Source organism: Phyllopteryx taeniolatus, chromosome 11, assembly GCF_024500385.1.
Source record: "Phyllopteryx taeniolatus isolate TA_2022b chromosome 11, UOR_Ptae_1.2, whole genome shotgun sequence".
NCBI lineage: Eukaryota > Metazoa > Chordata > Actinopteri > Syngnathiformes > Syngnathidae > Phyllopteryx > Phyllopteryx taeniolatus.
Genome location: NC_084512.1, coordinates 28,539,142 through 28,555,586, shown reverse-complemented (window position 1 = coordinate 28,555,586; position 16,445 = coordinate 28,539,142). Strand labels below are relative to the sequence as shown.

General features: G+C 44.5%; 2 protein-coding genes across 11 annotated transcripts in view; both read right to left on the bottom strand.

The window, feature by feature from the left end:
• Positions 1-5,085, bottom strand: part of LOC133485546 (bone morphogenetic protein receptor type-1A-like) — a 32,077-nt gene extending 26,992 nt beyond the window's left edge. For 2 of the 4 annotated variants that reach the window (XM_061789397.1, XM_061789399.1), the window contains exon 1: positions 4,896-5,085. In XM_061789397.1, coding sequence (XP_061645381.1) covers positions 4,896-4,914 — 19 coding nt within the window. In that variant the 5' untranslated portion in view covers positions 4,915-5,085. Of the gene's footprint in view, positions 1-3,706; positions 3,738-4,895 lie in introns of those variants that run through there. The other 2 variants (XM_061789400.1, XM_061789398.1) reach the window with 2 other exon arrangements.
• A 1,787-nt stretch (positions 5,086-6,872) lies between these two features.
• Positions 6,873-16,445, bottom strand: part of LOC133485679 (LIM domain-binding protein 3-like) — a 37,434-nt gene continuing 27,861 nt past the window's right edge. For 4 of the 7 annotated variants that reach the window (XM_061789789.1, XM_061789791.1, XM_061789793.1 and 1 more), the window contains 9 exons: positions 15,747-15,913; positions 15,331-15,376; positions 12,060-12,110; positions 10,988-11,151; positions 10,387-10,741; positions 9,185-9,365; positions 8,678-8,798; positions 8,484-8,599; positions 6,873-8,368 (listed from right to left, as the gene is read on the bottom strand). In XM_061789789.1, coding sequence (XP_061645773.1) covers positions 8,279-8,368; positions 8,484-8,599; positions 8,678-8,798; positions 9,185-9,365; positions 10,387-10,741; positions 10,988-11,151; positions 12,060-12,110; positions 15,331-15,376; positions 15,747-15,913 — 1,291 coding nt within the window. In that variant the 3' untranslated portion in view covers positions 6,873-8,278. The remainder of the gene's footprint in view (positions 8,369-8,483; positions 8,600-8,677; positions 8,799-9,184; positions 9,366-10,386; positions 10,742-10,987; positions 11,152-12,059; positions 12,111-15,330; positions 15,377-15,746; positions 15,914-16,445) is intronic. The other 3 variants (XM_061789792.1, XM_061789794.1, XM_061789795.1) reach the window with 3 other exon arrangements.

Genomic DNA, 16,445 nt, shown 5'->3' with positions numbered 1-16,445 from the left:
TCCTAGTTTTCGTTGTTATCGTCCACGGCCTAATATGGTTTGGAATGAAGAAAAGTATGATTTTGAAGTTCCATCTTTTGTCATTACCGGACTGGTGGACTTTATTCTTGCAATATTCTGACTTTTGCCGCATGCAGGGTTGCCCCATTTACGTGACGCTCATATCGGAACTTTTAACTGGGCCAAAGCTTTGGTCGAGAGGACAGTATTTGTTGAGTAAGCATGCACATTTGTTGTTTTGTTTTAAGTGATGACGCATTGCAATTATAAGCTACGCCTTGTGACCCCACTTGGAGCAGAACTGCTTTAGACATGCAAACCTTGAAGACAAGACGATGACAGAGGAGAAGAAGCTGATTATTTATCTCCTGCAGAACACCAGCGGGAACCTTTGCAGCAGGACGAGGAGGAGGCGTTGCAATCTTTCCTCCTCGGCTTAGCCACTCTGTCTCCGGGTTCCTCAGGGAGGGGGCGGGAAAGTGGAGGGGGGTGGGGGGGGGCAGACCGAGGAGAGTGCTGGAGATGTGAAACCTGATCTCCTCACTCCTCCTCACGCTGCTGCCGTGCCATCTCGCCTCCAGACTGGCCAGTAATGCGATCCTGCAGCCTTGGACGCAGCCCGGCGAAGGAAAAAAATAAATAAAAGAGAAAGAAAGAAAGAAAGAAAGAAAGAAAGAAAAGGGGGAAGCAGGAATAGATCCCTTAGACGGCCACGCGGGGAACCAGCCCGACGAGGAGGAGGACACTTTGAGCATACTAAAAGCATGCCACATGGAAAAAACTCAGCTAAACTCCAAACGTTGTTTGCAAACAATAGCATCTCCCCGTCCAAATAACTCTTTTGGAAACCAGAAGTCAAGGACAATCGTTTGTTCAACTATTGTTCAAGTTACTGTCAAAAAATGCTTGCAATATCTCAAGGTTATTCTTTATTAAATATGACTATTCAAAATGTTGGTACAGATTTGAGCAAGAATCATGGACGTTGACGCACGTGATTTGCTTTTGCGGACCACATAAAATGGTGTGGCGGGCCAGATTTGGCCCCCGGGCCTTGAGTTCACGCCAACGAAGGGCAACGGTGGTCGTTCGACGCAAACGCCATGTCAATTTCACGTTATTCACGCTACAGCTGCAAATTTGAATTATTGTCCGAATAAGCTACTCTTCTTTTTTTTTCCCTCTAAATGGATTTTGATGGCGTTAGCGACTTGGTCCGCAACATCCGTCAGAGAATCAGCAAAAATGTCGATCGTAGTTTGCCAAAGTAAAAGCAGATGTGACCCCCCCCAAAAAAAAAACAACACTTGGCAAACACGCGACATGGTGACATTTTGCGAGCATGGAAACAGTGAGCGCTGGAGAAAAAGCTTCATTTTGGCGTCCTTTTATGACAACTACAACGTTAACAAATAGTGCAGAACAACAACATAAAAATCAGCTGACCACACGCATAAAAGATTCTTTCCTTCATTAGTGTGATATAAATACGCGCGTGTGTGTGTTCTACTTGGAATGTGCAGCTGTCCGACACATTGACACAACACAACACGACACAATACTTCAATGGATTGTGTTCCGAAAAAAAAGTGTCCTTGTGTTCCATAAAACTACGTTGTTGTTGTTCTTTGTTTTTGTTTTTTTTGACATTCAAGTGTTCAACAAGTGCCATTACTCAAAAAGCACATAGTAGGGCTGCAACTAGCGACTATTTGAATAAACGATTAATCTGTTGAGGCGGCACGGCGACGAACCGGTGAGCACGTCTGCCTCACAGTTCGGAGGTTGCGGGTTCAAATCCGGCCTCGCCTGTGTGGAGTTTGCGTGTTCTCCCTGGGCCTGCACGACTTTTCTCCACGCTTGGTCCATCGAAGCCTCTAAATTGCCCGGAGGTGCGAATGGTTGTTTGTTTCTATGTGCCCTGCGATTGGCTGGCGACCGCTCCGGGGTGTACCCCGCCTCTCGCCCGGGATGGCCGTCGGCATATTCGCGACCCGAGGGAGGAGAAGCGCTCCAGAGAGCGGATGGATGGAGTCCTCTGTCAATGATCTTTTGGACGAAGCGATGAATCGGATAAAAAACATTTTCAATTTCACTCCCTTGATTGAAAAACAGAAAATGATTTCAACTTGACAGTCCCAAAAATGCACAAACATAAATTGGTGATAATTCAGTCACCGGTTTGGTTCGTAACAGCTGTCAGAAAATTGGCAAAGACGACGATTGTTTTCCAAAGTAAAAGCGGATGTTTGCAAATGTCTTATTTTGAAAAAAAAAAAGCTAATCAGTCTGCAAACATGGAGGATGATGAAAATCTGAGAACATTTACTGTTGAGAGGCTGAAATTCCGAGAACTTAGACACTAAAGTTAAACAGTCTCTCAACGATGAATCAATGATCAAAATAGTTGTCGATTAGTTTGATCATCGAAGAGTTGCCGGTTAATAGATCGTCGGATTGACGGCCAGTGGGCGGGATCTCTCGGGAAAAAGCCGAGCCCGAGCTGCGGCAAACATGCGAGAGCCCGAGATCGCTTGAATATTTTGCTGGCGCGCGCAAAGGCAAACGTCTCGCTGACCGCCACGCACGCACGCACGATCAATGTCGCTCATTAGAAGCTCATGCTGACATAACGCTCGGTTGAGCATGCGCTTCCCGCTCACGCTAGCGCCCACGGAGATGCCATCGCGCTATTTTGGGTGGAGGCAACATTTCATCACGGTCCCTGAAATACACTTTGTCAATTCATGCGGCGATGTGGCGGCGCGGGACATGGCCAAACAGAAAAAGGGAAGCCCGCAAGTAGCGAAGGCTGGGGACCGAGCCTGAATCAGTTGAGATCATTTTTACGAGTTATTGAATTGATAATTACCGATATGAATTGTTTAAACCTCAAGATCCCAAAACACGTTAAACGCATTTCAGATTCTTGTAAACGTCTTCAAAATGCTGGAGAGAACAATAAACACCTTACAGCCAACACACAATTTACAGTCGTACACATCAACAATTGTGACGACGAGTTTAGTCGTCGTTTGACGAAGCTGTCGTGCGTCAAAGCGGACGCGGGCGCCACCGTCGTATCGAGCCACCCCGCTGACTGTCAATCACAAATCCAACGTGGCGGCAGCTACATTTATGATTGGATGAGAGAGGCCTTCCCGCGCGGGAGTTCGGTCATTTTTGGGGCGTGGCCGTCAATTAAAGAGACGCTACAGCGCAATAAATGTCACGCAAAATGTGGAGCGGTGATTCTCAAAGTGAAGTGCGAGTGCTACTTGTGGTGCAGGAGAGAATCACTGAATTAAATACAAAATTACAAGCAAACATATTACAATGACGCTTGTAGCTATGCAACAGCTTACTTTTTTGTTGTTGTTGTTGCTTTTCCTGGACAGTACATTTTCACTTATGTGCAGTACATTTTCTTAAGTGCAGTTGAGTTGTACAGTTGAATGTGCTTTTTAGGACTAAAACCTCGGGTTCTTTGACTGTAGTTTAATTCAAACTGCTTTTGGCTCGTTACAGAAAAATCAGGAATAGGCGGCCAAGAACGGAGGAAAGGTGCCCCCCGAAAAGGTCAATCTGCGGGGGCTACAGCATCCCCGCCGCCACAAAGACAACATAGTCAAACATTACGACAACATTTGAATCAGAAGCACTGATAGCTAACGCCAATCTGTACTAACGCTGCAGCTCTGCTTACCTTGTGTTTTTGACATGCTAGTGCTTGAAAGTGGTTGTTGAGTTGTGCAACTTTGTCCAAACCTATCGGATCACGTCATTGGCTAAGAAAACTGTGCGTCGTGGGTTAGGGAGTCCGAAATGGCGGCGCTGGGACGCCGCAATCCGCCAACATTCACAAACATTTGCATTATTTTGCATTATCAAAAGTCAAATGGACATCATACGTCGCCTTGAAACTCTTAAATCGCCATGAACAAAACACTTGAAAAAGAACACTTTAATGACTAAAAAAAAATGAGTACCGGAGTTGAAGGTAAAGCATTGAGTGAACATAAGTTGTTGAGCGATCGAGCTTGTTTACATGCACGCTCTTAATATTTCCAATAACAACTATTTTGCTGTAAAAAAAATATATATATAAAAAGATAATATAAATAAATGTTTACAAAAGGCGTTAGGTCAACTTCAAGCGTCTCTTTCGGACATTAAGGAACAGAATTTGCGTTACTTTAGCTCAAGTTAGCGGACGAGCTAACATCGCCTTCTTTTACATCACTGTACCATTAGAATGGAAAGTTGAATTATTCCTCAAAGTTTACAGTTAACAATAAAAAAAAAAAAACTTAGTCGGAGGAGAAGACGAACGTGAAGCTAAACGTTAGCTAGCCGAGGAATGCGGCGCAAGTCTTCACAACAGTGCAAAGCGAAAACCAACAAATGCTGTTTTTGCACATCATTTGGTCATTAAAGTGTTACAAACAATTAGTAACCACTGGGAAGGAGATTCTCGTGGAAATAAAATAAGGAAAAAATAAAAATAAATAAAAAAATTAATTAAAAAAATAAAAATCAACGAACGAAGTCTTGGAGCAACAAAAAAAAAGTCCAAGGTAACTTTTTTTTTTCCCCCCACGACGGCAGACGAAGGGATCCGTCTATCACCTGGCACAACACCCCGGAAAATCTGTTCAGCTCCGCGAGTTTTCGAGTGATTTTCGTCCAACTTCTTTACACAGTTAAATACCAGCCTGACTATGTAATACGGCGCAGATATTAAAAACATTCACACGGGGACTGTATTGAAATGAACACATTCAGCAATATGATTGGTTGCGAAAACGAAGGCGCTGCTACCGATCAGGTTCCAGCAAATAAACGGCACCCACAAGTCGTAGCCCAGCAATAAAGTTGACGATTGTCGTCTTTACCTTTTTTGTCGTGCGTCATCGACGACTAACCGGGTGGACTCGCTCTCGCTTTTTCTGTCTGTGGATGAAAAGTCCCAAATTCCCAGCAGAAGCGAAGTCAGGGGGGTTAAAATTCCAGAGTTTTCTGCGGTATTCCTGCAACGAGCGACTTCTTACTGACTTGCTGACTTGGACTGCCCGCAGCAAATCCAAGATCGTCTATGAAATACACGCGTCGATCCCCTCCAACAAAATACACTGTCATTTTCACTCATTTCTTATTAACGTACACTTGCCTTGTACACGATGGTATTGTGCTTATGAGGAATTCCGTCAAGCAATAAAACATTAAAATTATACAATAAAAGTACCAGCTTTGGTCCAATTTCTTTTCAATAAAGGGTGAGCAATGTTTCTAAATTGTAAAATTTGCGTTTGAATCTCTGAGATTTAATTGAAATTTCTAAAAAAAAAAATTCCTCACCTTAAAAAATAAAAAAATCAGTTATAAAAATAAAATCATAAAAAATGTCAACGTCTTTTCAAATTTCGTTTCAAATAAAATATACTGTGCCACGTGAGTTTTAATTTTTGCCAATTATTTTTTTAACCATAAAGATTTGTATAAATATGACTGATTTTTTATTATGGTTTAAAAAAAAAATTGGTACAATATTTCAGCATCCAAAACATTCTAAGTAAAAAAAATAAAATAAATAACATCTCAAAAAACTTATATATACATATATTTACATTTTTTTTTAGGTGTGTGTGTTTTTTACACCTAAATTTAATGTTACAAAATAATAATAATAATAATAAATCAGTGTCCGTAGTTCCACCCTTGCTGTGTGGAGTGCTCGTTTCCCCCCCCCATCTAACATGTGAACTCTTGTTTGCCTACGTGTGCCCTGACATTTATTGGCGACCAGTGAACTGTTAGGCTATTTGTGCCGCGTCCTGGGTGTTTTTCCCAAAGCCAGCGGAGGTACGGCAGGCTCCCTAATGACGATTTGGACCGGCAAAACAGAAGCAGCAGAGTGAGAGGTCGTCTTATTTTCCACGTCTGCGATTCCAATCACTGCTGCCTATTTCCAAGGCGCTCATACATGCGGGCGCCCTCTGGTGTCGAAACATTTATTATCAGCACCGCCGCTACTCGTACTCCATTCCAGCATTTGACTTTTTGCAGGGGGCCGCCTCCGCTTTGTGACATTATGAAAACGCGATGATCAGCGCTGCACTCGTTGGGTGTTATTTTGAACTGCAATTGTGCCACTACACCACTCCAATGGGGTGGCGCTGTATCGGAAACAGTTGGCAGTCACACCTAAAACCGCCCAAGAAGAACTGCAAATGCGTAGGACCATTTCGTGGCTTTTCAAATGCGTACAAATGGTTTCTTTTGCAACAAAGCGCATCGGATTTTGTCAGAAAAAAACGATCTCAAATGAGCATTTTTGACTTTTCAGACATCTCGTAAAATAAGCAAAAATTATTCAGGGTGCGGTGGCGACGAGCGCTTTATGGAAACAAATGCTAAGAATGTGAAACGCCATAGACGGGCTAACGAACAGCATCTATGCGGCAGTGTCATCACAGCTTAACAACTTAACGAGGGACTCGAGTTGCATTAATGGCGAAGACAGCTCGAGTGACATTTGTAAAAGAAGCAAAGAAAGGAACTAAGATGCGTTTGTGTTGGTTTTTATGGACAAATCTGATACATCTTCACCAAAATTGCAAATCATGAAATGATCCTTTCGGACACCTAATGGTAAAGCCATTTCGCTATTGAAAGTTTGAAAAATATTACATGACTTTCTGTGAGAAATGATTATGACCTTTGGATGGACAACAACCGCCAATCATTCAAATGCTCATATCCGTAAAATTGTTTTTGAAAAGGAAATTCAGTGGGCCATGTCTTCATCGTTATTGATCAAATTATATGAAAATGACCCATAGGATTATGAATAATGAATATTTCATCAGACATGACGTTTGCAACAAATGTTGGACTTTATTCCACTTGCAGCAGAAATAATTCTTGAAGTGTGAGAAATCATTCCAGGTGAGAAGAACTCTTGTTTGGCTTCAGTTAATCCTCTTTCGCTTCCGTCCTTCGTTGAAGCGGTCGCACAAACGCAAAAAAAGTCAGGCGACAAACATGGGCCATGCGCACACATTCGCGCTCAGAGTAGAAAACGCTCAAAAACGTGGACGTGCAATCCTGCCACTCTCACGGTGTGTTTAAGGCACCCTTACACTGTGGTACATTTGCGAGCTCGTGTCCTCCGTCTTTCATTCAGCGCTTCGCTCGGGCTTAAAAGCAGCAGGCAAACGTGAGAAAGTACATACGTCGTCAATTCTTTGCATTTCCTCTACAAGCGTTAAAACACAAAAATGCTTCTTGTGCAGCTTTGTCGTATGCACTCCAAATAATCACCAAAATAAAGAAAAACAAACAAATGCCACACCAGACGCTTTAGAAAAAAAAAACAACAGTCTAATGAAACTCAAATTAGATTAAATAAATCACTTTTGATGAGCACCAAATGAAGGAGTGACCCTTGAAAAATACATGGCACGCATTCCAAAAGAAAAACTGCAGAACATTTGAGGCTATTTCCCACATGGAGACACACAGATGGGCAGTTGAAATTGCGTCACCAACAGTGTGCTTAGTTCAGGGGTCTGTAAAAGTGTAGAACAAGCTGTGCTTGCTTCAGGGGTCTGTAATAATGACGTGTAGTATTTGGTTACTTCGGGTGCCTGTAAAAGTGTAGGACAGTACGCGGTTACTTCAGGGGCCTGATATCAGGAGAGTCCATGTTTAGTTCAGGTGTCTGAAATAGCGTAGGACAGTCTGTGTTTAGTTTAGGGGTCTGTAAAAATGTAGGACAGTATTTGGTTACTTGGGGAATCTGAAATGGAGTCAAACAGTCCGTTGTTAGTTTGGATGTATGACTTAGTGGAGAAAAGCCCTGTGGTTACTTCAGGGCTCTGTACACGTGTAGGACAGCCTGTGGGCAGTTGAAGTGTTTGCAAAAAGGTGGTGCAGTCTGCTCTGTTCAGGTTGTTTTCATAAAGTAGGACATTCTGCGTTGAGGTGTCCGACCGTCTCTGGTTCAGAGACGTTTTCTCCCAACTGAAGTAGAGCATGACGAAGTCAATGAAATAGGACAACAAAAAAAAAAAACACATTGATTTCATTTTCAAGATCTTCGTGGCTAATGTCGAACGCCGACCGAGCGTTTGCGTGCGTGCGTGCGCGTGCGTGCGTGTGTGTGTGTGTGCGCAGACGAATGAAAACCCCCAAACTTGTCAAAACCTGCAAGCAAAGTGTTTCTTTCGCACACGCGTGCAGACGCGAAGCTGAGCGGACGCGTGCGGTTGCCGGGTTACACGTTGATGGCGTGAGCGTGCTTCTTGCACAGAGGCTTGTCTTTCTTGGAGTAGAAGGGCTGACCCTCCAGGTTGACGTGACACACCTGAAAGCACAAAGTCAAGTTGACATTTACGAAGGGAACGCTGATCAGCGGTGATTCCGATCACTTCCAATAGCGTACGGCGTCGAGCGTAAGTGTTACGTGTACGTGGTCTCACCGCACACACGAAGCAGGTGTCGTGCCAGGTGTGACCGAGGGCCTCGATGAATTTATCGCCAGCTTCCACCGGGAAGTCGCAGCCGTGACACTTGGTGCTGAACAGCGCCACGTAATCTGACGGCAGAGCACAACGAGCCGCTTACTTTGCGAAAGCGCACGGTGGCGTGCGAGCGCGCCGCGCCGGCGCCGCACCTTTCTCGCAGTACGGCTCTCCGTCCTCCATGTGGAAGAGGCTGTTGCCGAAGGGCTGGCCGCAGGCGGCGCACACGAAACAGGTGGTGTGCCACGTCTGCCTCAGAGCGTGCATCACCTCCTGCGACGCAACAAGCGTAGTCCGTGATGAGTTCAAGTGTAGGACAGTCTGCTTAGTTCAGGTGTCTTTCATAGTGAAGGGTAGTCTGCGGTTAGTTCAGGTGTCCACAAAAGTGTAGGAGAGTATGTTTTTTCAGGTCATTTTAAGAATAGGACAGTTTGTGCTTCGTTCAGGTGTTTTGAATACAGTAGGACAGTCTGTGGTTAGTTCAGGTGCTTGTGATAAGACAGTTTGTGCGTAGTTTGGAGGCCCAAAATCGTGTAGGACAGTGTTTGGCTGCGTGAGACGTCTTAGTGTGAGTTTACTTTGTCCGAAAGGGTGTAGGAGAGTCTGTGGTTAGTTCAAGCGTCCCAAGTCTGCATCCGCTTGCGTTTTTGCCGCCTTACCCCCATGACCTTGGTGTTGCAGCGGGCGCAGGTGGGGGCGAAGAACTCCTCGTAGCAGTTCTCGCAGTAGACGCTGTTCTGCTCCTCCACGAAGCTGACGTCGGCCAGCGACATGTTGCAGTAGTGGCAGTTGAACTCCTCGGGGTGCCACGAGCGGCCCAGCGCCACCAGGAACGGACCCCTGCCGCCGGCACATTCGCGTCATTTGCCCGCCGGAGAAAACCGGCCGGTAAACCTCTCGAGACGATGCAGAGAAAGGTCCGGATGGCTATTGGCAGTGGTGGACGTTAACGGCTAAGTAAAGTACAGTCAGTATGTATTTAAAAATGTATTGCTGAGTCAAAAACATTTTTAAATGACTATTAGGAAAGTAGTCATTTGTGTTTTTATGGGTTGTGAAGTATGTGGTGTACATGTGGACATCTGGTGCAACATCCTTCTAAATTACATCAAGTACAGCATACGGTAATAGTAGAAGTAAAAAAAAAAAAACATGCATGCAAAATGTCTTAGATAATTTAATTGCAATAAACTACTGTATTTTCTTGTGTATAATGCACATTTCCCCCCCCCCCCCCCTCCCCCCCAAAAGTCAATAGTGCGCATTATACATGGGTATAGGGGCAAATCGAAAAAAACTTTGACATTTTATAAATGTATGCCACCATCTAGTGGTTATTAAAAAGCTGTACACTTTAATTCCAAAATGCCACCGCCACCTAGTGGTTATAAAAAAAAAAGGTGGAGCCTACACTTTCATTCCAAAATGACAGGGGTACGTATGACTGCATATATGTACAGTTGTGCTCATAAGTTGACATGCCCTGGCAGAATTTCTGAAATATATATATATATATATATAATATTATCAACCAATTGAAAGTGTTGAAAATAGTTTGAGAGCGAATCAATTAACTCTCTTGGACACTTGAACTGTCTGCGAAGTGTCGTAAAACTCCGCCTCTTCCCTCACTCTGCGGGAGCCGAGCGGCTTTACGCCGCCTCAAGATCAAGAGTCTGGATGTGAGAAGAAGATTTTTGATCCGTTTTCGAGCATTTGTGAATTCTTGCCCCTCGTGTTGGGGCTCAGGCCTGGACTGTATGCTAACGCTCGACCGTCATCTCAACATTTCTCCTCGTAAAAGAACAAATATGTCACAGCGTTTGTTTGTTTGTTTGTTTGTTTGAGCGCGTGGCGTTACCTGATGATGCTATTACAGGCTCCACACAGCGGCGTGCGGCTGCTGGCGGCGAATCTCTCGGCCCGTTGCGCCACCCCTCTGGCCACCGGGGGGAAGGGGGCGGGGCCGGGAGCGACGGGGGCGGGAGCGGGGACGGCGGCCGAGGGGTTGGGGATGTACTGGGGCGGCGGGGGCGCGGCCTGAGGCAGCGGCGGCGCCTTGACGGTGTGGGTGGTGGTCTTGCTCGGGTCGAACTTGTCGGCGAAGGAGCTGTCGGTCACCCAGGGGGGGCGGTTGCCGCCCGCGGCCTGGGAGGGGGCGGGCGCGGCGGGGTGAGGGTGGAGCAGCTGGGGCGGCGCGTGGGCTGGAGGCGCAGCTGGAACAGACAGGAAGTAATCAATGAACCAATCAATTGACAACTAACCATTACATTGAGTAACAAACTAACCAACCAATCTGCTGACTAGTCAACCTGTCTAATCTATCTAACAATCAAATGATTGATTAAGCAACCAATTAGTTGACTAAAGCCTTTTGGATTAAAGCTGAACAGTCTTTAACAACCGATCGGTCGAGAAAACTCAACATTTGCGTGATCGCGTGACGCGATTGGCCGGCTCACCCGGCTGCGACGGGTAGATGCAGGCCGTGCTGACCACCTTGGGAGGGGCGGAGCCGACGGGTATCTGAATGGAGCTCTGCTGAGTGGGCGGGGCCTGCTGGTAACGCTGCGGGGGCGCGGCTTGCTGGGCGGCAGCCCCGGCCGGGGCGGGCTGACCGAACTGACTAGAGGGGAAGCAAGAGACGACGCGTTCAAGGACCAAACGGACAACTGGCAACCTGACCGTGATGATTATGAGGATGATGATGTTAGCCTAGTCGATGATGAAGACGATGAGGCAGGCGGAGCGCTTCCTTTAGCCGATGAAGAAAAAGCAGCACCGACCGAACATCTTTATTATTATTTCACACTCAATGTGCATTTTATTTTTAATCCACAGGAAAGATTCAATGGTAAAATCAACTCCTCTCAAGTCAATTCCCCCCACGGAAATAAATTGAAATGTCATCATCCCGTTGCAGCCCGCAAAACCGCCACAATCTTTTTTGCTTATGTGCCTTTAATAAATCAGAATATTGCATACCAATTCATACATAATAGAGCGGACCCACAATAATTGTAGGGGATTCGGGACCGAGTCCCACCACGAATAATTGACTCTCTCTTATAATTGCCTTGAGAAGAAGAAAAAAACGAAAGTATTTTTGTATATTTTTTAATGCCGATTTTCATTTGCAGCCCCAAGCCAAAAAAACAAAACAATTAACAAATGGCCGAAGCGACAGCTAGCTCGTAACTCGGCTGCCTTCCGTAACTCCTTGCCCACGTAGGAGGCCATATCGTACCTTCATCCCTCGACTTCACGCAAAGCAAAAAAAAATCCACCGAGCAATTACTCGTCGCTCAAAAAACTTCGACGTTTGGGCACTCGTATGTCAAGGCGGCACAGTATTTTGGGTAACTTCCCGGGCGTCTTTCTGACTTCCTGTCAGCTTTCTACGTTTGCAGCAGCCGTGTACACGTGACCAGCACGTTAATATCCGTTAAAGGCGCGGAACGAGAAAAGAAGCTCAATGAAAGACGAGCGAATAGCGATGGGCATCGGGTGACGGCGGGCGTCGGCTGGCGGTACCTGGACACGGCCGCCTTGTGCTGGATGCCGGCGGGCGACTGATGCTTCAGGCTGCAAGTGTAAAAAGATACAAAACACCAGAGCAAACGTCACCATCGGACGCGTGTGGCGTTCAGGAGCTTGGGACACAAGAGGAAGAAGGGGAACGGGACGGGCAACGCGGAAAGGACACGCAGGAAGCGAGCCGGCGACTTCCTCCAGCATCACGAAGACCAAAGTACGACTCCGGTTGCGTTCCCGCTCAAAAAGTAACTTTTGAACAACGCTTTTGCAAAATTTCCCAGCGACGCTTGAGCACAACACAAGCAAGTTGTTGTCATCGTCATCCATGCAAGAAACAACTCAACGCGAGTCTGTTTCACTCACTCAAAAATGACAAGCTAATCATTTTTTTTTTTTTAAACAGTGCTTTGTCGAGGCAAGCTTTCCCAGCTGTGCCTGAACACAACATCGTCACCCCAAGACTTTCTCATTGCTTTTTGCTCAATTACCATCAGCACGAAAAAAAAATTAGGACTCAACAGCAGTGCGTTTCCCCCTCAAAAGTCACACAAATCAATCATGATCACGTTCAGCGGCAGTTTGTGGAAATTAATGGAAGAGGCCAACTTTCCTGGCTGCACTTGAAGGAGACTCAGCGTGGAAAAACAGCTTTCCAGACTTTTTTGTGTCATTTTACAACTTTGCTGTACAACTCGCCATCCTCATCTACACAAAAAATGACAGCGACACAAAACCCACCAAAGACAATAAGACTTGATTGACTATTTTCCCAGCTTAAGTGTTTATTTCCAACAATTTACGAGCGTATGCCGTGTTTTTTAAAGCAGCATTCACCGCTAATTGTTTAGTCTGTGTCAAATAACTTCATCAGATAGTCACCCGCACAAAAATAGGACTCAACTTGAGTCCGTTTCTTTGTCAAGTGGCAACAATATCGACGGCGACATCGTTTGACAAATGTTTATGGCAAAGAAGGGGACAACTTTCCCATACCCCAACTGCATTTGAAGGCAACACATTCCCCCTGGAAAGACAGTAAGACATGCAAGTTGTTTTTTTAGTAAGTTAGAGCTTGCAAGAAGTTTGGTAAAGTGATGCCTCGCTATTTCCGGGGGATCGGGACCGCGAATGGCGAAAATCGCACAGAATGATGATGACCATTATAAGCGCATAATATATATATATATATATATATATATATATATATATATGTATTTATTCTTGAGTACGCGGGGATGGACCACCAAATAAGGGGTTTTGGGATGGGGTCCCTAAAAAACAGAAAAAAAACAAAAGAAAATAAAAACAAAATGAAAGTAAAAAAAGTGGGGAAAATTGATCAAAAAACGTTTGAAGAAAAATCCGCTTTTACAAGGGTCCACTGTGTATAAGTGTACCATAGGTAAGTGCATAAAGAAGATCAAGATTCCAAAACACACACACACACACACACGAGTGTGTATTAGTGTAGTGTGCCGCTGTGCTTTTGAGTCATGCGACAATCCAACTGCTGCCGTTGCTATGACGACAACACCCTCAACCTCTTAAAAGCTGGACCTGTGCCACTATCGATCCACGTTGGACATGGATGTGGGGGAGCGTGCGTGCACGCGCGTGTGTGTGTGTGTGTGGGGGGGGTGTGCGTACGGCGTTTAATGGACGATGATTAAATAAGCGCGGCCGCAGATCGTCATCCATCTGGACGGAGGAGACGAGCAAGAAGCCTTTTAAGTTCTCCCTGAGCAAGATTCAATTTGAGAGAAAAGCAGAGGAACTTTCTGGAAGATGACGATGACCTCATCCACAATTACGGAGGGTTTCCATGGCTACCGTTCGTCTTCCTCGAGGATGCTTTGCTTGCATTTTAACTTCACTGGATGTACACCGGACACTTCATTAGGTACAGCCAATACAAACAAAAGCTTTTACGAAACATAATAAAGCTCGTCATGGACAAGGTCAGAGAGATTTTCATGTTTCACAATTATTACTTCATTATTATTATTGTTTTATTTATATTTGACGCAAAAAAGTATTGATAAATTCTTCGGCCAACTGGAATCCTTTGGAAACGGGTTGGATGAATGCGTGTGTGTGTTTTTTTTTTTTTTTTTTTAAATGCGTTGTTGTTCAGCTGACCTAAATTGGTATTTTTACTTTAAGTCACTATTACATATTTTATAAAACATGCAAATATAGAAACTACAATTCATGTTGCGATCGTTGAGCTCTTGTAGCTAAATTTGGAGAGCAAATTATTAGACACAGCTCTCAAAATGTACAAGCACAATAACAAACATGATAATTACAATCATTATAATAATTCAGATGATAGCGAATTTCAAGGCACCCAAGGACGCTTAATAGCAGAAAATATTAAACATATAATCTATAATCAATATCTCTGTCAAAAGTAAACACTTTTGTCTTTATAAAGTCCGAATAAATGTATCGACTCAAGTGTCTGCTGAGGCCTGAGCATTCTGTCATACAGCGTCACCTGGTGGTAAAACTACCTCATTACACGAGATGCGGCAACACACGGATGAAAACGACCGAGGAGGATTTGGGACAAGAAAAAAACAACAAGAATAATAATTACACTACAAGATTAAGGTCGGAATTTGCATATTGTTGAAAAGTGGTAATATTGCAAGAATTTAGTTGGATGTTTTTGAGAAACAGTTGTATTATTATTATTATTATTGTAGAGATTATATTAAGAAAAGTTGCATATTTTCCACACAAAATATATTTGACAAAAAGGTTGTATATATGCAAGGTAAAAAGTAAAAATAATACTCATAATAATAATAAAGGAATAAAGTCATAATATTACAAAATAGTACATATATTCGAGATAAAGAGTTGTATACACAATTTTTGAGCTAAAAAGTATAATTTCAAGAAAATTAATTTTTAGCCAAAAATTCATATATTTTCGAGATAAATAGTCATATAGCATATTGTTGAGAGTAAAGACATTGAATACAACTTGAATAACCTTGAATGAAATATGACTTCTTTCTTGAAAACTACAACATAATTCTCGCAATCCGGTAGTGTCATTTTTAGGTTTTCCATGGCCACCCCAAAAATGACAAAACGACTAAGAAATAAGAACTTGCGTTGGCAGGAAGTGGTGAGGGTGGCGGTGATGTGGTTGAGGTGGGGGTGGGGTGGTGGTGTTGGGTGGGGGGGCGTTAAAGGGGCGGGGCAGAGCGGGACTTCCTGTGCGGGTTCCCGGGGTGCGAGTGACGCGGCCTACCTGCTCTTGCTCAACACCTCGTCCTCCTCGTCCTCACCCTCCATTACTGAGAGGAACAAACAAACAAAATGGAGCATGTTGTGATATTGATGTCATTGGAATGCAGGGGTGGGCAAAGTATGGACCGCGGGCCAAAGGTGGCGCTCCGTTCTTTCATCCGGCCCAATGAGCGTTTAACCTTATCGAGAGTGCTGGAATGTTTGGAGCATTAATGTTTACCTTAGTTCCGCCTAAAATTCAAATGTATTTATCCAAATGTTTTGTTTTTAAAAATTCAATGATATGAATAAATATAAAATATATCATATCAATTGTGCATTACATTTTCCGTTTTACAAATCAAATGTGGCCAATGAGCTGTTTACTTTGCCCACCCTGTTGTAATATTCTCGCTGTAAGGGTGTCCGTCTCCTTACCGGAGTGCGTCCCTGTTCCAGTCATGTTGGCGAGCGCCTGGAAGGTTTTGGACTGCGCGCTGACTTGGCGGCGGCGTCCTCGCTCGTCCTCGTCCTCCCCTTCCTCGGCGCTCAGGACCGCCCGGTAGACGGGCGAGGCGTTGTCCACCAGACGCTCTGGAAGCGGACTGGAGCCAGACACAGGGGGGACGCCGCCACCACCAACCCACCACCCATAATGACACCCCCACAACAAGTCAGCTCAGGGGCCAGGTAGTTTCTTTTGGGAGGACTTTTTTGGGGTCATGAAACCCAATAAAAGAGTGATTAAAAAAGATTAAATTGAAAAAAAAAGAGCATACAAGAACATTATTAAGCACACAAAGAAGACCAAAAAACATTTGTGAAGGAGGAAAAGGAGCTCAGAACATTTGCTTTGATTATTATTACTTTCAAATCTAAGTGACGGACGCAGAAGACTGTCAGAGGACGAGCTCGGTTTTCACGAGATGTTTTTTTTCAGCTCAGAGCAGAAAAAAGGCGTGAGTTACAATCCTCTCAAAGAGTTTCTCGCAGGCTTTTAAAGCTACGCACCCCTTTCAACATCATGGTGCAACCGCCTCGTCACTTCCTAAAAAAAGAAGTCAAACCAAAGCAAGTTAATAGCCAATGAAGGCCTATTCACTTGGGACAAAAACTGCAACAAATGTAAATGTGCAA